Source organism: Condylostylus longicornis, unplaced genomic scaffold (assembly GCF_029603195.1).
Source record: "Condylostylus longicornis isolate FDR11 unplaced genomic scaffold, ASM2960319v2 ptg000004l, whole genome shotgun sequence".
Classification (NCBI taxonomy): domain Eukaryota; kingdom Metazoa; phylum Arthropoda; class Insecta; order Diptera; family Dolichopodidae; genus Condylostylus; species Condylostylus longicornis.
Genome location: NW_026577973.1, coordinates 19,806,860 through 19,832,936, shown reverse-complemented (window position 1 = coordinate 19,832,936; position 26,077 = coordinate 19,806,860). Strand labels below are relative to the sequence as shown.

Genomic DNA, 26,077 nt, shown 5'->3' with positions numbered 1-26,077 from the left:
AATATAAATTGCTGTTTCTTACACTTTGCCTCTTTCAAAGCTTTCAATATTTTAAAAAACAAATCATTGTGAGAAAATATAATATTAACTGTTTTATTAATATAATCGCAATGGCTTAGTAATAATAAGCAACAAAAACAACTTTACAATCAAAAAAACACTGCCAAAATTTTCAGTCTAATTAAATGCAATTACTTAATAGCTTGGTGGCAAATATGAATTACTGACACTACCACCAGCAGCACCAGAAAAACTTCCAGCACTTCCTTGCACTCCAACATCATGAGATGATGCATCTCCGAGTGCCCCAATGACAGATGTAAGTGGGGCAACACCTTCATCAGATATTTGTGATTTGCCTTCAATTGCATCAAATTGAGCTTGAATTGTTCTTTGAGCATGTACTGCTTCTTCAGCGGTCTTATATTTAATAAAGTGTACTTCTGGTTTAGTGGGTTCTGAATGGGCTTGTTGCACATCAGCTTGAATATCAGCCAAGTCGGTTTTTTTACTTAATACATAAATTACAGTCTTTTCTTCGTTTGCTGGGGCAATAAATCTTACTTTTCCTGCTTGTGCACCTTGATGTGGTGCTTTAATAAATACTACACGGTAGTTTTTACGAGCTGGTCCTAAGTTAATTACTTTATCCCCACCGACTTCGTCTTGTTCATGTGGAGCCGAATGAATAAGAAATTGTTTCGTAACAATAGTTTCATGTGTTTGACCACCTGCTGCTGCATAACCATGGCCAGCGTGGCCAATGCCAGTATGAGAAACACCACCGCCAATACCATGATTTAATGAACTTCCACTAATTCCTTGAGCGACACCTCCCGCATGTCCAATACTTCCTATATTTGAATGTCCTAAACCAGTTACTCCGGATGGCTGCGCATAGTTGTATTGTGGGGAAGCTAATGCCAAACTTGTGCTCAACAAAATTACCTAAAAAATCAAAATTAATATGAAAAATTTTGAATTATACCAGCTTTAGAAATTTTTCAAAAGGAAATTGTTTTTAATATGTTAATATAGTTAAAATTTTGCGTCCAGTGCGTTTATCCTTGTATAATATCCTTGTATAACCTTGTTATACAAATTTACTTAAGAACACAAATATGTCACATAATCATAATTAATTAATGAAATATTCCGTTTAATTTCCGTAAATGAAATTTTATCCGTTAATGAGTAACAAGTTTCTCGATAAAGGATTCTTTAATCCAATTTTCCAATTTCCAATTGAACAATTTGTATCTCTGTAATATAATCTCACTAAAAATCCTTTCATGTTTCTATTTAAGATAATTGCAAGTTGTTTTGTCTTCAAATATACCTTAAGGTTTGTTTAATGTATCAAAAGACGATCTGACTTTTATAGTCGATCTCAAATGAAAGTAAAAATCATATTTACTCTATTAAATTTCTAAAATAATTTTCAAAAATTTTTGGAATTTCATTTTTTATTAATTTTTTTTTGTTGCCCCAATATAATGATTAGCCAAAAATTATGTGTTTAACTTTATCTTACATTTTTTAATTTCTCGGATGTCAAGATACTGTGAGGAAATAATAATTGATTGACTTCCAATTTCAGTTCAATATTACGATGCGAATATGCGAACGAATAAAAGATAAGTAAAAGCGGTAGGTTGTACTTCCATTTAATTAAAAATTAAGTATTTAATATATAATAATTATAGAGAAAACTAAATAGAGATGAGTTATTCAGATCAATCATAAGATAAATTTTATAAAACGAGAAATTAAATACAAGATATATTTTATGATTTCTGAATGATAAACAGTTTTTCATAAACCATATAATTATTATAAAGTTAAACAGAATAATTTATAACAACAGCAAGCAAGTGTACTCAGAAATTTATAGCTTTGTTTAAAGCTATGCCTGAAATTTTTATTCAAATTCAATTCAAACATGGATACAAAAATATATTCGCAAAATATTGTAATAAGGGCTGTTTGCTTAATAACTAAGCATTTGAAAACTGAATTTGATTTAGGTATAAATCCTGTAGCTCAGAGTAAATTATTACCTTCAAGTAGGAAAATATTACCTTCAATCTTTGAAGTTTATTGCCTTAAAATTCATCTTAAATTACAGTATTGCGTGAAAATAAAAGGGTTCTTTCGTTAGAACACTTTGTTAATTATTTAAACCTAGATCTACACACATCTAAAATACACGAATCTAAATTATAATTGTTAAAGTTAATTGTAAATTTAAATGTGCTATTTAACAAAACATGGGCTTGATTAACTTCATTTCTTATAAGGAAAGGAATAAATGTATATTGTACCATTTGTTTAAGAGTATTTGACTAACATTTAGTCAAATACTCTTAATAGTCATTAATAAAATTTGTGTAGATGTTTTATAATAGTCATTTTATCTAACTGATTTTTCTTACTAAAAAAAACATCATCGAATTTTCAAATTAAATATGAAAGAAAAACGTATCTGTAATTTTGCCTTGAGTACCTTATGAGAACATAGCGTATCTTCTATTTTTACTTTTCTTAATTTATCTTAGGTTTTTGTGATATCTAAATTTTGCGGCACACTTACAACACTTGTTGACTGTGTAAGACGAAATTAATTAAAAAGAAAAGAAAAATACGTGTTACAGGTTCAGTAGCTCATTAGAGATTGTGCCTTATACCATAATTTTTCACATGTACATACAATATATGTACTCGTATGTTATTTTTTAACGCTTCTAAACGAAAATATTATTTGAAAATGTTAACGACTATTTCCAACAACTAATAAACGGATTATTTTGGTACTACTCAAAAATATTACGCAACATTGAACATTGTTTAAACTAACATTGAGCCTTATAAAAATATGATTGTAGAAATTGATCTGTTTCTGTAACATGGCAGCTGTGACAATAGATATTTTGACCGTTTTAATCTTTAATTTGTTTTGATAATTCGAGAAAGCCGTCTGATGTCTGCAAGGTAAATTATAATTTTGGTCTTTAAGCGATTATTTTAATTCCGTTATGTTAACATTGACATTTAGTTACATGTGTTTGTTTATGTAATATAGAAACATATAAACGTTATATACATACTATACTCATACATATTATTCATTATATTTTATATTAATAAAATTACTAACATACTCTTAAAGTGCGCCAACATAAGATGCGTATGTAAACAATCAATTGATATCATATTCTATCTAATTAAATAATTTTTGAGGACATAATGTTTTCTGACTCACAAATGTATGTTTTGTAATTTTTTTGTGTTAAAAAATTGTACTATGTATTTCAAAATTCAATAAATTTCACAATAGATTTATATCATTAAAAAATATTTTGTAGACATTTATTTAATATAATCTAGTAAGTAAATTATTAAACTTCTAGTAAAAAGATTAAATACACTTTTAACAATGCAAATTTGGTTTTTAGTTGAGGTTTAGTTTACAAAATACAATTTTTGAGAAAACTTGAAAAACCGACTAAAATCGAACGGTAATGATAACAAGTTATGACTGATTGAATTTTGACTTCTTATAACAAATTTATTTTAAAATATATGATATAAACGTCCCAACTGCCATTTTATTGCATTAGATCATGGAAATCTCCATCAAACAATTATTTTAAATTCTATGAAAGGGAGGAAATAAACTTCAAATTAATGTTTCAAAAAAATTTAAATTTAGTTTATAGTGCAGGCTCATCTTTACGGAAATTGGATTTCCGTGCAAAGTTTCCCAATTAATTTCACTAAAACTCAGAGCTCAATATGACATTTTCAAGTATTTTGTGCGGAAGAGTATGCGTATGAGAAACTTAACATAATAAGCTCAAATACATCTATAATATCATAATGGAGTTCTGTGTCTTTAAAACAAAAGTTAAAGCTTAAACGATTTTTCTATAAATTTCGCTATAAATCAAAAATATCAAACAAAGAAAGTTAAATAAAAGGAAATATAGTAGAAATTAATTTTTGTACTCATATTCTATAAAAAAATTTTTAGTACAAATTTAGTACAAAGATTAATCAATGCAAATTCAGTTTATTTTTATAAGTTTTAATAATAAAGATATGTATTGCTAAAAGTAGCTCCTAGTTCAAGTAAATGCCTACTACCTCCTTAAATCTTCCTTGTAATTACATCCTAAAGTTCTTAATAAATATTGTTCATTAACTGTGTTGCTTCTTTTGTCTGTCTGCATCATTTGTACTATTTTTCATAAATTCAGTGTAGGAATATTCATAAATAATCTGTAGGAGTAATACTTTCATTTGGTACAAGAACTTCAGCTTTTTCACCTGCTTTTTAGCACTTTTCCAAAAAATTTTTAAAAAAAGTGCTTATTAGTTTCACTCTGTCCGTCCGTTCGTCCGTCCTCGGACATGTTTACAAAACTTCTACATCCTTAAAGATAGGAACCTGAAATTTAACACCTACAATCTTTACTAGAAACTTATTTCGCTAGAACAAAATTTTTACGTATCTCCCCCTCTTTAGAAATTATACCCCCCCCCCCCCCCTCCCCAAAATCCTAAAAATGCCCTTTTTTAAATAGTTAATTTCGTTAGAAAATTTTTTTCCATCCCCATCCCCTTTTATAAGTGTTATTGCTGCTTGAAATTTTCAAAATTTGAATGTTTGATGTCTTATATTTTCGAAACCGCAAGCTTTTTCAAATTTCTATAAACGCTAAAAGCTAACGGTAAATTCCATGACATTAAAAAATATAATTATTTTTTTTAACTCACGAAATTAACCCTTAAAATCGAGCATTATGTTAACCCCACTTTATATTAATTTTTGCTTTATTTTAAAGACTACATAAATCGTTCATCCTAAATATATGCAATCCTAGAAATAGTTTCGTTTATGAATGAAAATAATTTTAATAGGGTGGTAGTTATACATAGACAGTATTTAAAAGCAGTATTTTCACTTGTTGAAGGGAAAAGTGTAACAATACAAGCTATTAGTTTGACACAACTTTATTTAATATTTTATCTATACGTCTTCACTAACTACGCATATAGGTTCTACACGTCGCTTAGTGATTAGACTATAAATTTATTCACTAATTAAAGTTTATTTAATTTGTCCATCGTGTATACTTTTAATAAAACCAGGAAGTGAGTCACGAAATTATCCTTTTATGTCAATTCAAAAAGAAAATGAGATTCAAAAGTAGAGGAATACCGACAATTGAAAATGCTTATTAATTATTTGGTACTAAATTTTATTTAAGAACTTTTTCATTAAATTTTTATTTTATGCAAAAGTTTATTTTTTTTATTAGAATTTTATTAATAAATAAAATTGGTACTGTACGTTATTAAATAAATTCAAGTTATATTTAAAATTTTCTTCTTATTTTATACAAAATCCTTTTACTTTATCTGTCACACACAACTTTTTGGTTTAGTAAATATCGTTAATCTGACAATTTACTTTTAGAACTAGCACCTTTAGAAAATGAACGTGATATGTGATAATATATACCAGAGGTACATTCAATGTCTTAAAAATCACAGTAATAATTAATACCGCTCGCTTTTTACAAAAATATTTAATTTGAATCATTTTACCTAGAAAACAAGGTTCTCTTAGTTCTGAGGTAGATTGTATTATATTGGTGCAGAACTCTTGTCGCTCAACAAATTCATGTTGATATCAAAAAGTTGACATAACTAAACGAATATTTAAATTTTCTTCTTGGTTGTTGTTGTGCAGTTTTAAATTTAGATAATCAAATTCATAGGCTTTTTTATTTCTTTAAATAATTAGTTTCTATAATTAATTTTCTTACACGAAAATCTTTTTATACTTATTTTGTATAATAATAATAGGATTTTATTTAGTTCTTTGAGCATCAACTCATTTTACTGATTTTAATTCAATTTACTGAACAATGTAGTTAATCTATTTGACTATAAAAACCCAAAAGAAGAAATTTTCCGAAATAATATTTGCCAAGATAAAAGTTTAAACTAAAGATAATATTTGCAATTAAATAAAATTATTTATGTATATAGGTTAAAATCTGCTAAGACATTACTGTGGTCATGATTTAGACTAAATCAAAATTATCGAATATGTGATACTGCAATTATTATTCCAAATTTGAGCTATCCATTAAATAACAACTTAACAGTAAAACTTTTTTATCATTTTCAATTTAATAAGTTTCTATTTTACATCGCAACACTCAATGCAGAGGTTGTTGTTTACAGATAATTTCCAAAACATTATTGGTATCCAATTACGTAAATGAAAACTTTTCATAATTTAGAAAATAAATACCATTGTGTCGGATAAAAACTTTTAATTTTAATTATTTGTGCGATATTTCTACATATTTGCAATTTTGATTAATCATTAGAAATTTAAAAATTAAATAACAACTTTCCTTCATGCGAAATAACACGAAGACTTTTAATAAGATGAAATTATAAAAAATTATCTAACAAAATATTTTGGAATTTCCAAAATTTATCACGTATGTATGTGTTAAGGTACAATTCGTATTTATTGTTTGATTTCATAAAGTAATGATAGACCGCATTAATGTAAAAATTTTTTTTTTAATCAAAAAACGCTTTTGGTAAAAAAAAGTAATTACTTAAATTTTTATTCCAAAGATAATTTAATTGCGCTTATGGTTAATGAGTAATAAAAGTGCTGCAAACGATTTTTAAGCGTAATCACATTATTTATAAAATTAAATTTTTATTGTGTTAAAATTGCTGACCATGATAATCTTTTGAAAATTATACTTTGGTTACATATAATATTTCGTGTAAAGCATTACACATCATCTCGAAGTTTTGAGGACTGTTTGTGCTTGAGTAAAGTGAAAATATTGTTAAAGTATTCATTTAATTATTTTTATTTCTTAATTAATAAATTCTCAAAAACAACATTGAAATTTATTGTCATAAACATCAAAAGAGATAATACAGTCAGTCTAATATTTACATCTAATGACTTGGTGGTAAATAAGATCCGCTAACACCAGCACCAGTGGTACCGAATGAGCCACTACCGCCAGCACCGCCAACAAAACCCCCTGAAGAAGAACCACCTCCGAAACCACCAGCAGCGCCACCGCCAAAACCACCGGCACCACCAAAACCACCAGCACCGCCAGCACCACCATGCCCGCCATCACCCAAAGCTCCAATAACCGAACTAATTGGAGCAACACCTTCATCTGATACTTGTGATGTACCTTGAATGGAATCGTATTGAGCTTGAATTGTCCTTTGAGCATGTGCTGCTTCTTCAGCTGTCTTATATTTGATGAAATGTACTTCTGGTTTAGTGGGTTCTGAATGAGCTTGTTGTACATCAGCTTGAATATCGGCAATATCGGTTTTTTTACTCAAAACATAAATGACAGTCTTCTCTTCATTAGCTGGAGCAATGAATCTTACTTTTCCAGCTTGTACACCTTGATGTGGTGCTTTGATGAACACAACGCGGTAATGTTTATGGCCAGGTCCTAAATTGATAACCTTATCACCTCCAATTTCATCTTGTTCTTGTGGGGCTGAATGAATAAGAAATTGTTTTGTGACAATAGTTTGCTGATGAGCGCCTCCACCGAAAGCACCGCTGACACTGCCTCCTCCAAAGCCTCCGCCAACACCAGCACCACCGATTCCAGCACCACCAAAACCGCCACCACCACTGCTGCCGCCAAATCCTCCACCAATTCCAGCTCCACCGAAACCTCCACCGAAACCACCACCACCACCACCACTTGAATGCCCACCGCCAAAGCCACCACCTAATCCGCCCCCAAATCCACCAGATGGTTGAGCATAATTATATTGTGGTGCAGCTGCTGTTAATCCAACAGATAAAAGAATGACCTAAGAAATTGTAATTATTAAAAGTAATCCATAAAAATGATAAAAAATCCAGGAATGATTAAATAGTCGTATGTCCTTACAAGATATCCTTTCATGTTTCCGTTAAAATAAATTAAATTTGTTGTTTCTGCTTTGAGATAAGTAGATAAGTTACTGAAGAATTGCGAATATTATTTCGCTTATATACTAAATATTTTCGAAGAATTGATAGAAAATATAAAAATGAAAGTATCAAAAAAACATGCTCTAAAATCCAAGAAAAACAAAAATAAAAATAGTAGTTAATTTTTTAGATGCTGTTTTTTTTTACCTATATTATTATAATACCTTATACCCATCATAAACAATGACTGAAGGTATTAAAAAAATTATCGAAAGATCAAATGATGTGATGTTTTTTTTTCACTTTACTATCTTCTAATAATAACACACACTTACAGACACAGAAGCAATAATGTCAAGCAATAGACAAGGTATAGTTATTGATGAACTTTTATAATGTTAACCATCATATTTTGGTTGGTCGTTTTTTTTTTTGTTTTTTCATGATTTCTTGTATCCGCAGAAATTTTAGTTTTTGAATAGAAAATGGGTTCAACCGACGACTATTGTTAAAAAACATTAATTATAAATTTGACTAAATACTAGTATGTATCAAGTAAATGTAGGTAAATGTATGTACATTTGTATATATACATAGAAATTTCTTGAATATAAGGCAGAATTAAATAAACCTGCACGAAATTTATGTTACGGGGTAATAATAATAAGCGTTAAAATCAGGTGAAAAATAAGTGCTAAAAAAATTGCAGAGAACTTTTACTCATAAATTTTCATATATCTCGTTGATTTTGTTGAGAGTTTTTTGAAGAAAGTTTGTATAAATCTTTGAACTCTCTGTTTTTTATTGTAAAATTATATAGAAGATTAATAGGTCGTAATAATCAGTTTCCTAATTTTATAGTTTTTTTTATTATTAAAAAAGAGCACTTTTTTATACTAGAATAATTTATGTAAATTTCTAAAATTTAAGTTAATATTTGTCTTGCTATTTATTATATCTAATTGAAGCTTCTGGAAATTTTAATTTAAAAAAAAAAGTAAAACGGGAAAATTTTGCAAACGATTGAAGATTTATTGCAAAAATTTTTAATTGATTTTTGAATGTTAATCTAACAATGGGTATCACAGATTTTCAGATTTTTCAAAAGGCGTAATAATTCCTCCCTGCAAAGAACAAAACTTGCATTATATACAAAAATCCGAATCGAAAAAACCGCTTTCCTACTTTTCGTAAAAAAAATTCACTGTAATTGCTTTCAGTAATTCTCACTAAAATTTAAATTGAAGTTGATTGAACAGTTTTTGATTCGCTCTAAGCTGTAAATTTTAAGCTTTAATAACAGACAGATCTCATTCTGTAACAGATTAATATTATGCTTCCAATCCTACAGATCTTATATGGAGCCTAAAATTCCATTTCTGTCTTGCTGAATTTTTTCAAATGCAAATTTTAAAAGTTTAGGTTTTCCTTATTTACGCCTATAATTGTTTAATTTGACGTTTTTATTTCAATTTTCGCTTACATAAGTATTTTCTTTTAAATTATTGCAGGAACTTATCACGCTTACTTAGCATGGCATAGTCAATGCTATATTTTAAAATCATGTTTAGATGACAGTCCTATATTATGGCGAAAAATGTAAGCTTAACATAAAAATGGGTTTTCTCGGTAAATATGTGTAAACATTAAGTTACTTTCCAAGAAATATTCTACTTGAGCGTAAAGATTGCAATTTCAGCAATCAACTAACGTGCAACGATAATTTCATTAAACATAAATGATTTCATATTTCAAATAAAATTACTTAACAAAAAAATTTTCCGCGTTAAATATGGATGGAGTAGTCATGTCTGTGCGCTAATCTGAGCAATAAATTTAAAATTTTGTAAGGGAAGTTTTGAAAGTTTACCGATTTTAGGAAAAGAAGCCAATTAATTAGAATAACGCTGCATAACTAAATTTTTATTCTTTTCTTTTACTTAAACTACTTATATTAGTTTTTGATTTCAAATAAGTTTTTTTAATAAAATTCGAGAAGTGTCCACCGAAAAATCGTGCGCTTAGTATAAAATGGGTTATAGTGTCAAAATTGCTAATACCTACTGATGTACCTAGCATTTTGTCTACTTCGATTTTGCACCTAAAATATCTTACCACACCAATCTCGGGAACTAATACACATACGTCACTGAAACGTATGCAACAGAAAGAGGGCCGTTCGAAATTAGTATTGATGTAAGAAATGCATTTTAAAAATTTGCTACAAGTAGCTAAGGCATATCTGTGCACTTCATCATCAATATGATCATTCTCAAAACATAATTTAATATGGAGAACTCTAAAATATTGTTTAATTTGGCATATACTTGAAAATGTATAACAAGATTAATTAATATTATAATTTCAAAATTTCATCTCTGTCTCGTTTAAAATGTCTGTCATAAGAGTTTGCAAAGTTTTTTTTTAAGCATACTTGATTCTCTATATCATAGCATGTTTTTTAAAAATTCTAACTTTAATTCGACCACCGTGCACTGGTATTGAGCCACTTAATATAAAAACTCAATTATCTGAATTTCAAATTAGAAGTCAGGCATAGTACATTTCGATTCTGCTTTCTTGATACAGACTTGTTTATCATGCAGAGCAATCCGTTCTTCAATCAAATACCTGTTTTTTAAATTTCGAAAAGATATACAATTAAATATCAATCTCTATACATATTAAGAAAAAAAATTCTCCTTTCCTAAAACAAACTATTACAGTTTATCTTACCAATTTGCAGAAGGTTAATACAAAACTCTTCTCATAAACTTTACAAGAAAAAAGTTCTTTAAAAAATTAAATATGACATGTAATATTAAAAACTTTTAATTGTAAATATTCAAGTTGATTGACATTTCAAGTATATGCATTTGAGATATCTACATATATATTTATTTATTCATTAAAACACAGGGTCGTATACATAGCAAAGTAATACAGCAAACGTTTCAAAGAGAATTGTTTCACTAAAAGCTTCGTTTATTAAATTTCAAATCTACCATTCATTGCTGAAATGGACTTAAAATTTCTTTTTGTAATTCTTGTTCATTGAACGAATTGAAGATCACAAATTAATTTTTCTAATTTAACTTAAATTATTAACATAATTTAATAAGGGCACCTAATTATTTTTGGACATTTTTGTCGCCTTATGTTAAACTCCTGAAGAAATCTTAGAAAAATTACAAACAACAAATAAATAAAAGTGAAATTTCTCATGAATTTATTTTCTGCTCTAAAATATCACTAAACAAGCTCTTTAGTTGCAACAACAAAGGCCTTGTCTCAAAACAATGTTCACTTCAAGCCTTTTTCATCGCCGAAATCGATTCTTATTTTTTATTTCGTTTTTTGAAGAATATCTGGAGACCTTTTAAAACATTAGCTGCTGTAGTAGTTGCGATATCACCTTTAACATTTACACAGCAAAAATAATTTATGCAACTCAAGTATGGAATAAAGATTTTGAACTTGGTTGGCTAAAAGTAACTATAAATTTATACTTATACTCTAAAAGTAGCGATAGTTTTGGTACGGATCGCTACTGCATATTGGATCAAAATTAAAACAAATTGCTTTTCTTCCACCAAAGCTCCTTTCTTTACTTTTTTATTACAAAAATAATATGCAATTAATAAGTTTACACATATACATACATATTTTGTATGAGCAAATACATTTCAATAAATATGTCTTGCTGTAAAAATAGAAAACTATGTGTGAGCCTTTGAAACAAATGAAAAATCGTTACAAATCGCAAAATTCCTTAATATTTTTCTTCCAGTTTTTTTTTGTTTTTGCTTTTCTATATTCAGTTACTAGGTGGTAGATAAGCACCAGTAATACTGGCCGTTGCCGGTGATATATAATTATTTTCTTCATTTGATGAATGTCCCAAAGCACCTACAACCGATGTTAATGGTGCAACACCTTCATCTGATATTTGGGTAGTACCACCCAGTGAATCATATTGAGCTATAAATAATAATAAAAACAAAAATATTTATGTACCCATATTAAATAATCAGATAATTAGAGAAAATAAGAAAGACAGAATAGCTACGTTGAAATTTGAAACAATAACATGTAGCATGAAAAAGTATAAAAAAAAAATTATGTAAAAAAATTATAAATAACTTTATGAAAAAAACAAGAAATAGAAAACTTGAAATCATGTAGTTTAATTAACACAAGAAACGTTAAAATAAAAATAAAAAGTCGCAATACAATTTTTACTCAATTAATATGTGAGAAATTTTAATTATCAAATTATGAAATAACTTTTAGCCTATTTTTAATGTTTATTGTACTTTGATTTTTTGTAAAATTTTTAAAACTGTATGTAACACACTAAAATTACCTTGAATTTGTTTCTGCGCATGAACAGCTTCTTCATTGGTTTTGTATTTAATAAAGAAAACATCAGGTTTCGTTGGTTCTATATGTGATTGCTGTACTTCAGTTTTGATATCAAACACATTTGGTTTTTTACTTAAAACATAAATAACAGTTTTTTCTTGATGTTCGGGAGAAATAACTTTTATTCTACCAGGTTGTACATTTTGATGTGGTGCTTTTATGAATACAACACGATAATGCTTTTGTTTTGGTCCAATATGTATAACTTTATCGGCACCGATTTCATCTTCTTCATCTGGTGCAGCATGTATAAAAAATTGTTTTGTAACTATTGTTTTAATTGGACTAGCATCATTATATGATAATGGTGCCCCATTATAAAACGGATTTTCATCTCTAATAATACTTGGAACCTTATAATCATATTGTGGCAATGTATTTGCTACCGATATAATACTGAAAAATGCCTAAAATATTTCAATAGTATATTGTTTGATGCATGTTTTAAAAAAAATTTTAAATATTGTAACTAGATCTATGCATAAAATGTTTTAAGATTTTTTTTTGTCAATTGTATAAAAAAATTGGTGACAATCATATTGCTTGTTCATCACACAAAATTAAAAAAATTTGCAAATTTTAAACAATACATTTTTTAGCAAGTATGTATGTACAATTTTCTTTTATATATGTAGACTGAGTTGAAATAATCCGAATTCCTTTTATAATTTAATTATGATGCGTCCGCCTAGAAAGCGGTAGGTCGCTGGTTCGAATCCAATTCGAGAAGAAAAATTTTTTTATTTTTCTGCCTTTAGCTCATTTTTTTGAGTACGTCTTTCATCTGATGTGCAGTTGTATGAAGAAATTTCTATTAGTTATTCTTAATTAATGTATGTTCACTAAAGATTAATAAAATTAAAATATTAATTTGCTTTATTCTCAATATACATTTTGTGTAATTGAGAACTAATTTTTTAAAATACGTGAAATAAACCTTATTTGGAGTTACTGGAGCTTGGTAAAACAAGTACAACAAGAAGCACAATTCTATACAATTTTAAGTTATGTATAAAGGGTTCTATAAATTTATATACTCTTGATATTAATAAAAATTATCCTTACGATGTATCCTTTCATTGTTTTACTTAATGCTCTAATATTTTTACTTCTTCTATGAACTTAATAAAGCTATTAAACTACTTAAACTGTACTGATAAAAAATTACGAAATTAACATTTATTTATATAGGAAATTTCACACATCACTTTATGAACTTCGGCACTTAACAGTATATTTTACCACATATCGACGAACAAAATGTAGCATTACAACAACAAAATAAAAGGAAATAGCATAATCTCATAATTTAATCATAATTTCCAATTAAATTTCATAATTATAAGCTTGTACATTTTGTAACATTTTAAATAGGAATGGAGCTGTAGGAGTAGTATTAGGATGCCAATTAAATTCAAAATAAATATTGATAATTTCTCATATGAAAATGTGTTAAAAAATAAAAAATGCAGAGTTCAATTCGTATAATTACTTTAACTTATTTTGCCATTGCAAATGCAATTCATGATAATTATAGTATTGGTGAAATGTGTAACGTATGAGAAACGAAATTTGGAAGAGGAATTGTAATACAAAATTTCAGCTTGAGTAAAAACAATAAGTGTTATATAAGTGTTATAAAACGACAAGCAACGGGTGTCAAATTATTATCGCCATATATTAAGTTCCATAAATACATTGTAATGTATGTGATAATTGAAGCGTTAATTACTTTTTCTTATAATCTTTAATCTTAAATTCTTTCCAACAATGGAAATAACATTTCGTTTAAAATATGCCAACACATTCATGGATCCATTGAAACAGTGAAATTTTATTATATATTTTTACTTACATACTTATTCTATTGTTTTTTTTTTTGGAAAAAATAATTGAGACCGTAATCTTTTTTTTTTTGTTTACTTGAACACCTACTTGTTTAGTGGGAATGACTTATGTATAGGTCTGTACATATAGGAATATCAGCACTATAAATGCTGATCAATGTAAGAAAATAAAACAATAATTATAGTAAAAATATTTTTAAGGCTACATTTATTACTAAAATATTTTAATACCTTTAATTCCCATTAATAATAAAATGAAAAAGAAACAAATTATAATAAAATAATAGAAAAATATTGAAACAATTATAATTATTATTAAATGATCATAAAAGATTTTGATTTCTGCAGATTTAACTTGCAAATGATGATTGCATAATATTAACAAAACTTATCAAATTACTAACGTATGCATAAACCATTCATAAACATCAAAAAGTAGAAACCATTATTAAAAATCCAAAATATCTGACATGATTATGATTTTGTAATTGGATATGCTTCAAATATACTGTTGGATCGACTCCCTTTCAGTATTGTTTTTTCTTTTGTTGCATTCGGTTTGACTCGAATTGATGTCGCTGTAAAGTTTAAAACACCTAATGATAATTTTCCGAAAGCCCTTCCAAATTTCAATAAAGGCCTCAATATTAATTTATCTTAACTTGCTTAATTACCCACGGAAATCGACCATTATGTTAAAGCTTCTTTTAATGTTTGTTTTTCCTTCGAAAAGTATTTGGTATAGATTTTGGTGTATATGTACTTGTACATACATACATATATACTAAAAATTAAAAATTTGAGTATACCATTGTTTTTTGAAGTAGTATATTAATTTTTTCAAGGCAAAAATATATTTAGACCATTGATATAAATTTAATAAATTCTCGTGTAGAAAGAATTTCAAAAAAATTATAAGTTTCCATAAGACAATTCTTATCTAACGACAGAAAAATTTCAGTCTGGTATACTATCTTTTTGGCAATTTCGTCACGAAATCTTTGGCGGTTGAAAAATATTTTTTTGCTGTTAGTCTGTCTGTTAAAAATATATTAAAAATTTCGTTTGATTTCGCTGAAGCATAAGAAGAAGTACATATGTAGTTTTAAGGACGTCGATTGCATACGATAATAATTTTAAACAGGGGACCAGCCATAGTATTGAAGCATGAATTTAAAACTTCCCTTTTTGCAGATTTCTTGTTAGGATTCACTTCAGTTTAAGCAAATAACAAAATTCTTTCTGAAATAAACCGTATGCTCAGATATCATGGCATCTCTTTACAAAAAATTAGTGTATCAAAAATAATTGATGATTCGTTTAAATTAGGAAGGCGAAGAATGCACTTATCGCGTGTAAATTGCGAAAATTTTTTTGAAGCAATGAAATCCCGAACTAAACGGTGATCAGCTACAAATATATTTTAAAATAATTGTTGTAATGAAGAATCAACCGGAAAACTGTGGTTCCATAATTCGAAAAATTTTAGGGTGTCCATCCGGGACAGGAAAAACAATCTCACTTTATAAACATAACACCAAAGCTTAGAAGTATGGGAAAGATCCTTCTTTCTATAACCTTAACCGTGATTACAGCATTAGCACATGAAGAAGAAACAGTGCATTTCATGTTCAAACTTTCGCGCAATTTACAAGATGACACCGCAACTTGTGGTGCTGCTGTTTCAAGTGAGCGGTCTGAATTAATAAATGAAACGAATTTTATAATTTTGGACGAAGCAGCAATGGCGCACTAAAAAAAATCTATTACGAGGGGAAATCATTTTCTTAGCGGGAGATTTTCGACAAATTCCTGCAATTGTTCCAGGAGTTTTCCCGGCAAAAAAATTATTTCATTATCGTTGCGACATTCAATATTGTGGCAGAACTTCTCAATATTTATTTCATTGCACTCAATGTGTGCAGTTCATGATGCAGAACTTTCTGTACTTATACGTGGACTTGGTGAGGTAAAAATTCCATCAGCGAAAATAAATGACGGATAAGACCTTTCCGTCACGACAAAATTTCCAAATATCCTATTTGAGACACCCGTTGAGAAATTAATAAATTAAGTTTTGTATTTCCAAGAAATATAATAAGAAACCCCAATGAGTGCTGTGAACAAGCGACATTATCTGATACTAATGTCTGTATAGGGGAAATAAATAAGAAAGTATTAATGTCCTGCTAGGAAATCTGTACCATCTACATAGTGCTGACTCTTCTCTCCATACACAGAGCACCAATCCAGGGAATCACTTAGGCCCGGAAATTTTAAAATCAGTTGCGCAACCAAGAGTCGACCATGACTTAGCTTTAAAAAAAAGGTCCATTAATTATTTTTAAAAGAAATTTGAACATTTCTGACGGGTTAGTAAATGGAATAAAATCGATTATAACTAAAGCTACCAGAATTTTATTGAAAGCGCAGAATATTAACAGTAATACTAAATATTTGATACCTCAATCCCAAATCAATTTCAAATTTTCCATAGAGCGCCAAGGTAAAGAAATGATAAGACGTCAATGTTGACTGTATGTATAAGATTATTTTGTAGACAAGAAAATGTATTATAGGTTTAAGATGTGTTTATTGTACATAAGCTTACTGAGGAAACTGATCACATAAAAAAATCAGTTAACGCACCAAAACCTTTGTGGTGGTATAGAAATTCAATGCTTTTTAGCATTTTTTCAAAAAAAATTTTGAAAAAAAGTGCTTCTACACCCTTGAAGATAGAAAAATGAAATTACATGCACATAGATCTCTACTAGATACTCATTTCCACAGAAGAAAATATTTACCTGTGTCTCCTGCTCTAAAATATATACCCACCTAAAACCATAAAAACGGCATTTCTTAACTATTTATTGCAGTGAAACCATAAGCAATTTTTAAATTTTACAAACGCAGAAAAGCAGTGGGTTGCTTTTTCTATTGTAGCATACCACACTTGAACTTTAAAAAAACAAAATGTCCGTTCTTTAAAATCCGTTTTTCCCGAATTTTTGATGTCGTTTATTTTCTAGACTTTACTAGACTAGAAAAAACACACGACTCGTTTTATACTTTAAGCCTTACATTCCTATTAAATAATCAAAGAAAGAGTGATTTTACAGTAAATTATATTTCCTCTTTTATAAATAAATTTGGATTAAAAAAATTTTTAACCTCTTTTGTTTCTAAATAATACTACGGATTTAAATTTACTTTATATCACATCAAGAATTTAATATTTTTCACAAACCATTAAAAGTTTTGCACTTCTCAAACCAGGTTTAACCAGGTCAAGAATGATATTCAAAGCTCAAAGCTCCATCTGCAATAACATCGAAAGATGTTAGAGAAATTTTGTTCAGGGACACAGAGCTTGAGAAAATAGGCTTCATTTTTCAAGCTTCAGAACTAATGTATTCGGAAATCACTCAAAACAAATTCAAGGCTCCAAATCTTTAGTCAGCCAAACTTAGAAACTTTTTCTGCGAAAAATTGCCTTTTAACGAGTATGCATTTAATAGTTTTCTTTCTAAATTTTACCAACTGGAATTCAATGAAAACCCAAACAAACACCACTAGTAATTTCTTTCTTCTCTTATAGAAATCTTATCCAATTTCTTTACGCACACCATTATCCAAAAAAAAGTAATTGAAAAAATTAAAAATACCTAGAGTATATACTACCTTTGATCTTCGTTTGTGATTTTGTTAGCAGGAATAAAAATTAAAAAAAAAATTTACTTAACACAACATTAGAAAAAAATATCTGTGTAACCATTTTTATGTAAACCAATATAAAGTTAAAGGTCTGTAATAAAGCTCCATATCTGGGGAAGTAGAAGTCGGAAGCCAAAAAATTCGTATATATTAAAAAGTTTAAAAAGTATACATATTTATACAAGCAAATTTTTTATATATAAAAATTTTAGTTGCACTTTTGGTTCATACGAATAAATACAATTGAAATTCATATGCAGACTAGAATGACCCATCTTTGTTGGTAAAAGTTTGTATAAAGTTGTAAAAATAAATTTTAAATTATTTGTTTTCTTCTTGATATCGTTTCGTTACTTTTGTTTCACTCGTTTCGTTGCAATACTTAGTTTCTTAGTTAGATATAGAAATCTTATTACCTTATATTTTTGAAAATCTTTTAAATATCTTGGAACTATCGAAAGAACCATCAAAAAAATTTACTGGAGGTGTATACTTTTACTGTGGATACATAAAATTTTACTTAGCTTATAAGTAATGATTCCTGAATTGTTTAGCAATCATTACTTATAAGCTGAGGATTGTACAGGATTAATCTAACTGAATTTTTCAGTAACAAAGCGTTAACGGAACTATGAGATATTAGAGCCTCAAAATATTTGATTGTTTTGTATCAAAAATTCGAAGTTAAAATACGCTTCGCAGCTTAAATGATTAAATCTCATATAATATTTTTGAACCATAAATAATTATTGTCCTTTGAATTACACAAATCGTAATGTACCTACCTTCTGTCAATATAATATTAATAAAATATCTGCGACACATATAATGCTTTACCAACTACTGAAAAACAAATACGTATTTCTTATTGCTGGGGAAAGATCAAAAATGAATAAACAATAATATATTAGTTCATCGATATTATTTTATTTTTTCTTCAATTTATTAATGAAGAAAACTAATACTGCGACTAAATACTAAAAATACATAAAATGTAAAGGAAACAACAAACATAAATTGAGTATTAAATATCATCTTGATCATCTAATAAAATTAACATTCATAAAATAGATTTACAGCCTTATTTTAGTCGATTCGATTATGGATGAGGTGGTAAATATGCAGTACCTCCAACATTACCGCCAGTGAAACCACCAATGCCAGCACCAGCAGAACCAAAAGATCCACCACCAATACTCCCTCCACTGGTAAAACCTCCAGCATGACCGGAAGATACACCATGACCAGAACCACCTCCTAAAGCACCAACAACAGATGTTATAGGTGCAACACCTTCATCAGATATTTGTGATGTGCCTCCCAATGAATCATATTGAGCTAAAATTATGAAATTAAAAAACCAAATAAATTTTATAATCTTGAACTAAATAAATTTTATAATCCTGTTTTTAAATATGTGGTAAGTAATTAACCAATGGCGTAAAAAATAACGGTTTATCAAAATTTTAAAAGCAAATGCAAGCCTTTTTTTTTTCTTCAAAACTTAAAGTTTCCGCGCACAATTAGTTTTTTTAGCAAAAAGAACTATAAAGCATATTTACATGAAAAAATTACCTTGAATTTGTCTTTGGGCATGTACAGCTTCTTCAGGGGTCTTATATTTGATAAAGAATACTTCTGGTTTAGCTGGTTCAGAATGAGCTTGCTGTACATCAGCTTGAATATCTGAAACATCGGTTTTCTTGCTTAATACATAAATAACAGTCTTTTCTTCATTGGCTGGTGCTTGGAATCTAACACGACCTGCTTGTACGCCTTGGTGTGGTGCTTTGATAAATACAACTCGGTAATGTTTACGTCCTGGCCCTAAATTAATAACTTTATCAGCACCAATTTCATCTTGTTCTTCAGGTGCTGAATGAATGAAGAATTGCTTAGTGACAATAGTTTGTTGTCCACCTCCATGAGAAAATCCGCCAGAACTTCCACTAAATCCACCGCCAAAACCACCACCAAAACCACCGCCGATATGTCCACCACTAAAATGACGACCACTTCCACCGCCACCAAAATGACCACCACCAAGACTTCCGCCACCAAAACTACCACCTCCAATACTTCCACCACCGAAACTACCGCCTCCGCCACCCAAATTTCCAACACCGAAACCACCACCTCCATTGACTCCATGAACACCAAATCCACCTGCTCCACCAAGGGATCCTAATCCAGATGAAAAGCTACCACCATGACTAGGTCTTGCATAATTATATTGCGGCACTGCAACACTAACTCCAAAAACACAGAGCAAAACCTTTTCATAAAATATAATTTTAGTGTTATTAAATAGTTTTGAATAATTTTAATTAAAATTTGTTAAAATTATTTCTTATTCGAATATTTTAAAATTTTCTAAAGTTTTAAAATCTTTGTTAGTAGCAAATCAACAAGTACAAAATGTCCTACAAAAATTTTGATATTCTCATATATTGGAGTTTCTACTTATAAGTGGTGTCCCTCAGGTTAGCCATTTTTCCAATTTTTTCAAAGTTTAACAATACTTTGGCAAATAATACTGTACAAATAATACTTTTTATACATAATACTTTATTTTTTTTAGATCGTTTTGTTAGACAATATGGCAGATTAAATCTGCTTAGTCAAATGAAACAAATATCGCTTAAAGAATACCAAAATAAATTGGTCACTTAATAATGATAAAAAAAAATAGTAAATTCCATATACTTGTTTTAACGTATACTAAGTAGTACAACCTTGAAAGTTTAACACGTTTTCGCTCTTATTGGAATAACCGCATTCAGGATGTTACAGTTTCTCAGTAAGATCATAAGACTCAAAGTCAAATACTAGATTAAATACTACGGTGTCACTATTTTTACGAAATATTTTATAAATACCAATTTCTTAATTAATGTGAAAACTTTCAAATATTTTTTTACATATTACAATTAAGAACTTCAATTAGCAAATTTATAGAATTTTAGAAATTCTAATAAACAATTTATATCCGTTATGAAATAAGACTCAGTAGGGGCACTGTAATTATTTTCGTTTTTACTTTATTTCTCGTTTAACACCATTTTTAAACAAAAATTTAATAAAAACAAATCTGGGTTTTGTCTGCTGGCGCTCTAATATATTAATTTAATCTTTGAAAACAAAATATGAAAAAAAAAAGTTTCGATAATTTGTTAAAGAAGAGCAAAAAATTATTTTTTACCACCCGAAAGAACATTAATTTAATTATCACTGTTATTAATTACTTTTCGTTTTTAATTATTTTATATTTTTATTTTTGATTCTTAATATTATTTATCCTTACTATAAATCCTTTCATGTTTTGTTTAATAATTATTTTATAACAATAATTATATTTTATTTAGATGTTGTTTCTTTGATATTCAATTTAATTTTAACTAAAGAACTCGATACCTCATCATGTTTATATACCGTGAAGAAAATATTATTAAAAAATTTAACACTAAATATCACAATCAAAGTTACAAAAAATAGGAAAAAAATGGGTTTTGTATTTGTACAAAATGTACAAGTAACCAACAAAAATAAAAATTAATAATAATAATGGTAATAGTAATAATAAAAAATTAAAATAGAAAAAAAAATGTTAATTCACTTTTCTATAACGCCACAAAAATTTTTAATATTTCAGTTTGGAAAAAAGAAAAAAAAATTTCGCATTAAAGCCAAAAAATTTAAAACAAAAAAAAAATAAAAAACAAAATTTTCAAAAATTGTTTTTTTATTTATTTTGTTTTTTCAAAAAACTTTATTGTAGGATTCCCCCAAATAAGAGTACAGTAGAAATGTATTTGAGTACAATGTTATTTTATAAGTGGGTCCATCAATCGAACAAAAATCCACATAAGATTAATTGTACACATAACTTTTCTCTATGTTTTCCATTTTTTCCTATTTTTTTTCTGTTTTTCTGAAATTATGAAATTTTTGTTTTAGATGTACTCGAATGCTTAGAAGAATAACATATTAGATGCATATATTTGGGTACACATATTAATGTACTTTTATGGCTTTTATTAGGGTTACCATATTATTTGTTACTTACCATTTTTATATCCCATGAAGTGCTAAAATGCGTTGGTGGAGTAACGCATATTATAAATTCCCCTAAATGAAGTGCTCAAAAAAAATGAATTGTAATAGAGATATGGTTGGTATGATTGATTATTTAAAGAAACCGTTTAATTCTATACCTTTATTCTGTATATTTGTATCATCTCATGCATTTTTTCCGAAAACCTAGGTTTCTAGTTTTATATTCAATATTAGAATATTACCATTCGAAATAAAGTTGATGTGCACTAATATTTTATTAGGTATCACAAAAATAATTAAATATCTACCTATACAAATTTAATTTTGAGGAACTAATTTGCTACAAAATTATCCAAAGTTCACCCAAAAATATTTTAATGATTTCTAACAGACAGGTATTTATTATTAAATTTTTTTGTAACGAGGTGCACAATTTTATGATTGTTAAAATGTTGGTGCTACTTATTCAAGCTTATTTCAAAAGACCTGAATAGATTTATTGTTAAGAATTTTTATTATCTTAAGATAACACATATAAAATAAATACCAAGGATCGATACACACATGTATATTAAGGTATTCGAACCCTTATATATTCAAGAAATGAAGGAAGGAATCGGTATCTAAATAAATTCTCATCATCAATATCAGCTAATCTTAACAGGTTTTCACAAAAATTTCTTTTTATACATATAACAGTATACATTGTAACTGTACTCTTATAACCACACCAGTCTATGTAAAGCAATGCTAGAAATTAGTAGTTATGCAAACTTGTTCCAATTAATTCCAACATTTCTATTGAACAGAATTGAATAGAAAATTACAATATTTGATATACCGAGTCCGGGAGCACTCATGAAAACAACGCGTACAATATTCAAAAAAATGTAAGGTGTACTTACAGCGAATTAGATAGGTGTACATTTTTTTTTGTTGTGCAAAGAAAAACGGAAATTCAAATTTTTATTACTTATTTGTTTATTCAATTTGTTTCGTTTATTTTTTTAATTTTATAATTTAATTAAGCTAATAAAAATTTTGCTTTCATTAAATTTCTCCTTTTCTTTGTGTAGTAGTTTTATTGTAAGTGTAATATATTATTCACACAATCTTTTCAATTTGTAAAACTGAATTTGTCCATTAGTATAAAAGATACTAATCAAAAATGGAATATTTTATTGAAACTCTTGCATACGCAAGATAGAAATTCACTTTGAATCGCAAAACTTTATAAAATAATCTTTATATTCGGTTGTGAAAAATTTCAGCACTGTAGTTTCAATAGCTTCCAAAATGTATGACCAAGTGACTTTTGAAGTTGCATTACAGCTGCCTGAAATACTGCTTCAATTACATCCAGGTCAAAATAGGGCTACGGCATTTACCATAAAAAATAATTTATGAAAATTTACTGATCGGTGATCATTGTTCAAAAACGAATACTGATGACTGTACCCCAGAAATATATTTTTTAACATTACAAACGGGTTGGATAATTCATAACACCCTTTGAGAATGTGTTCATACGGGAATAACCATTCCAACGCTAGAATAGATTAAAATACATTCGACTTCAATAAAAATATGATAAAATACTTTGATTTAAAATAAAGCTTTAGGAAATTTTATTTATCAAATTTTATAATAGACAACGTTAACTGTTCACATTCTTAAAATACTACTAAAGTTAGAACGAAAGGACAATAATTTTTAACTTCTTCTCAGTTGCATCTTTAGAAAAATTTTAGTTTAACTTTAATATTATCATGTATTACTAGAAATGAAAATTTTGTTTTTAGCTCTGGTTCATATTCTAGATTCAGATTCAGTTAATTAATTCCCTACATAGACATGGTTGAACTGTAAAATTTAGTACAATTTCAAAATTGTCTCCTGATTTTGATGAAGAAATTTTGGTTAATATTCTATTGTATGAAATCATGCAATTATATCCCTAAAAATTATTAAAATTTGTAAAATCGCCTAATGGTAAAGGTCCGTCTATTGAATTTTACGTTCCCAAAAGTTGACAAAACTGCTAGTAGTCGAAATAGATTGAGACTAAAAATTTCGATTTAGACGAAACTGAGATCAGAAGTGTACAGAAATTTCTAAAAATGGCATATTTTCATAACATAGAGGAATGCATTCCTGTGAAAATTTCATTCACGAGATTTGGTGCGGTCAAAATACATTTTTTATTCTGCACATTAATAATAATTAAAAAAATGCACATGCAAAAGAAACCCTTAAATTTGTTCTTCGAAACACAAGTAAAATACAGCATCTTTGCAAAAAACAAGACCTTCGTTTAGTTTTCGTTATATAAATGAAAACATTATATTGCTTTTGCAAAAAGAATTTCGTATATGCTCCGAATTTTTTTTACTTTTACCTAATATTTAACTCAAATATGGTAAGCCTAAAATATGTGCGTAAATTTTCAACAATATTGTATGGACATACACATACATAATATGTAATTTATTAATTTAATCTAAAAGATAAACCTTTGACTGAGCATTTAAATACTTAATGAAATTATATAATCAGATAAGAAGTCAGAAACCACAAAATTTATATGAATGGTTGTTGTCTTAGATGGCGGTTTAAATTATATTGAATCAAAATTTTTGACATTGTTTTAAAAACCTTGTGAAATTAATTTTTCATTTTTATTTTGGTCACTGTACTATTGTAAGAGTGGTAGAAATAATTTTTCATAATAATGGAAATTTGATTAGTTTTTTTTCTTAATATTAAAAATTAATGAATAATGCTATTAAAGTATAAGTATAAGTAGACAAAAGAAATAAGAAGTTCAGTAGGTATAATGTGGAAAAATTAAAGTTTATCTTATTATTGTAATTCCCTAAATGGGGTTTTAGTAGTAAAAGCCATTTAAATTTTTTTTAATTAAAAATTCTATTGCAAAAACATTTTTTTTTATTTGATTACAAAAAAAAATATTTTTGCAATTCAATTATACAAAAAATAATTAAAATAATTAGCTCTAAAATTTATTGGTGACTTAAATTTTGTTTGTAAACTTGAAATTATAACACTGTCGGGAAAACTTGGAATATATTTCAACAGGGTCTATCAAATATAAGAATTACGATAAGAGTATCCATAATTAGAACATCCTTTATTGACATAAATTGTAAATTACCTTATTAAGATTTTACTGCTTTAAAATTTGTCGTTTGTGAAGAAGTTTAATATTTTAGTAAGTTCATAAGTTCTCTCAACTATATAAAGGCAAAATCTAATAGTTTCAGTCTATCGGTTAAATTTGTAAAACTTAAATTTTAATAATTTATTTCTTCTATTAATTTTTTGAGAAATTTATCTTAAGACAAAAGTTCATAAGATTGTTACATTTTTACTCATTTGCATGGTACATGCGGTCTAATAATTTTACCTCGAATATTTGCAAATTCATATATTATTCAATCTAACACTTTAGCTCAATAACCATCTCTCTTCATCTAAGAAAACGAAAATAAAATTTTTGTTTACTTTTTTTTAGTCAAATGCACCTTCTTCACTAAACCTGAATATAAATGAAGCCTAGAAAGAAAAAATAAGATTAATGATGTTTTTTTAAATTAATTTTTAACATAAAATACAAATATACCTACATACATTATGTACATATGTATGTACACAAACCAAATTTTAAGAATATTGAAAAAAAAATTAATATTTAAGATTGGTAATATTTGGAAATATTTCAATATTGAGTTTTGTTTAGAGGGCGGTGACGAAGCAATTTTTTTCTAAATTTATGCAAGTGCATGAAAAAATCAATAATGAAAAATATTTCCCTTATATTTTGCAATAAAATTCATTTAATAAGGTAACATATACATACACATATACATTTATAGTTTTCCAGCATTTGTTGTTTGTTAATTTTTACTCTTCATAAGGAACTGAAATATATCTTTAATGAAAACATAATAAGACATTAAGAAGAGAATGAATAGTAAGATTTTAATAAGAAGATGAAAAAAAGCGA

The 26,077-nt window shown here is 27.7% G+C and overlaps 4 protein-coding genes across 4 annotated transcripts; all 4 read right to left on the bottom strand.

Moving 5' to 3' along the window:
- Positions 1–195: 195 nt before the first annotated feature.
- Positions 196–6,092, bottom strand: LOC129613865 (uncharacterized). The gene is made up of 2 exons (XM_055528164.1): positions 6,084–6,092; positions 196–948 (listed from the first exon to the last, which is right to left on the bottom strand). The coding sequence occupies exons 1-2, from the start codon at positions 6,090–6,092 to the stop codon at positions 196–198; spliced, it is 762 nt and encodes a 253-aa protein (XP_055384139.1).
- A 913-nt stretch (positions 6,093–7,005) lies between these two features.
- On the bottom strand, positions 7,006–7,997 carry LOC129613860 (uncharacterized). Its single transcript, XM_055528151.1, has 2 exons — positions 7,983–7,997; positions 7,006–7,902 (listed from the first exon to the last, which is right to left on the bottom strand). The coding sequence occupies exons 1-2, from the start codon at positions 7,995–7,997 to the stop codon at positions 7,006–7,008; spliced, it is 912 nt and encodes a 303-aa protein (XP_055384126.1).
- Positions 7,998–11,343: 3,346 nt separating this feature from the next.
- LOC129613849 (uncharacterized) lies at positions 11,344–13,510 on the bottom strand. Its single transcript, XM_055528139.1, has 4 exons — positions 13,496–13,510; positions 12,372–12,837; positions 11,831–11,986; positions 11,344–11,420 (listed from the first exon to the last, which is right to left on the bottom strand). The coding sequence occupies exons 1-4, from the start codon at positions 13,508–13,510 to the stop codon at positions 11,344–11,346; spliced, it is 714 nt and encodes a 237-aa protein (XP_055384114.1).
- Positions 13,511–19,093: 5,583 nt separating this feature from the next.
- On the bottom strand, positions 19,094–22,241 carry LOC129613840 (keratin, type I cytoskeletal 9-like). The gene is made up of 3 exons (XM_055528127.1): positions 22,209–22,241; positions 19,570–20,269; positions 19,094–19,332 (listed from the first exon to the last, which is right to left on the bottom strand). The coding sequence occupies exons 1-3, from the start codon at positions 22,239–22,241 to the stop codon at positions 19,094–19,096; spliced, it is 972 nt and encodes a 323-aa protein (XP_055384102.1).
- Positions 22,242–26,077: the final 3,836 nt, after the last annotated feature.

What these genes read in the sequence shown, in the direction of transcription:
- LOC129613849 (XM_055528139.1), bottom strand. An exon ending in TGCGCAGAAACAAATTCAAG is followed by an intron (nt 11,987 to 12,371) that starts GTAATTTTAGTG and finishes TATTATTTATAG; the next exon opens with CTCAATATGATTCACTGGGT. An exon ending in TGGTGCTTATCTACCACCTA is followed by an intron (nt 11,421 to 11,830) that starts GTAACTGAATAT and finishes TAAATGTTAAAG; the next exon opens with GTGATATCGCAACTACTACA.
- LOC129613840 (XM_055528127.1), bottom strand. Translation starts at nt 22,241, where the DNA reads ATGCATGAGATGATACAAATATACAGAATAAAG. An exon ending in TACAAATATACAGAATAAAG is followed by an intron (nt 20,270 to 22,208) that starts GTATAGAATTAA and finishes TTTTATGAAAAG; the next exon opens with GTTTTGCTCTGTGTTTTTGG. An exon ending in TGCCCAAAGACAAATTCAAG is followed by an intron (nt 19,333 to 19,569) that starts GTAATTTTTTCA and finishes TCATAATTTTAG; the next exon opens with CTCAATATGATTCATTGGGA.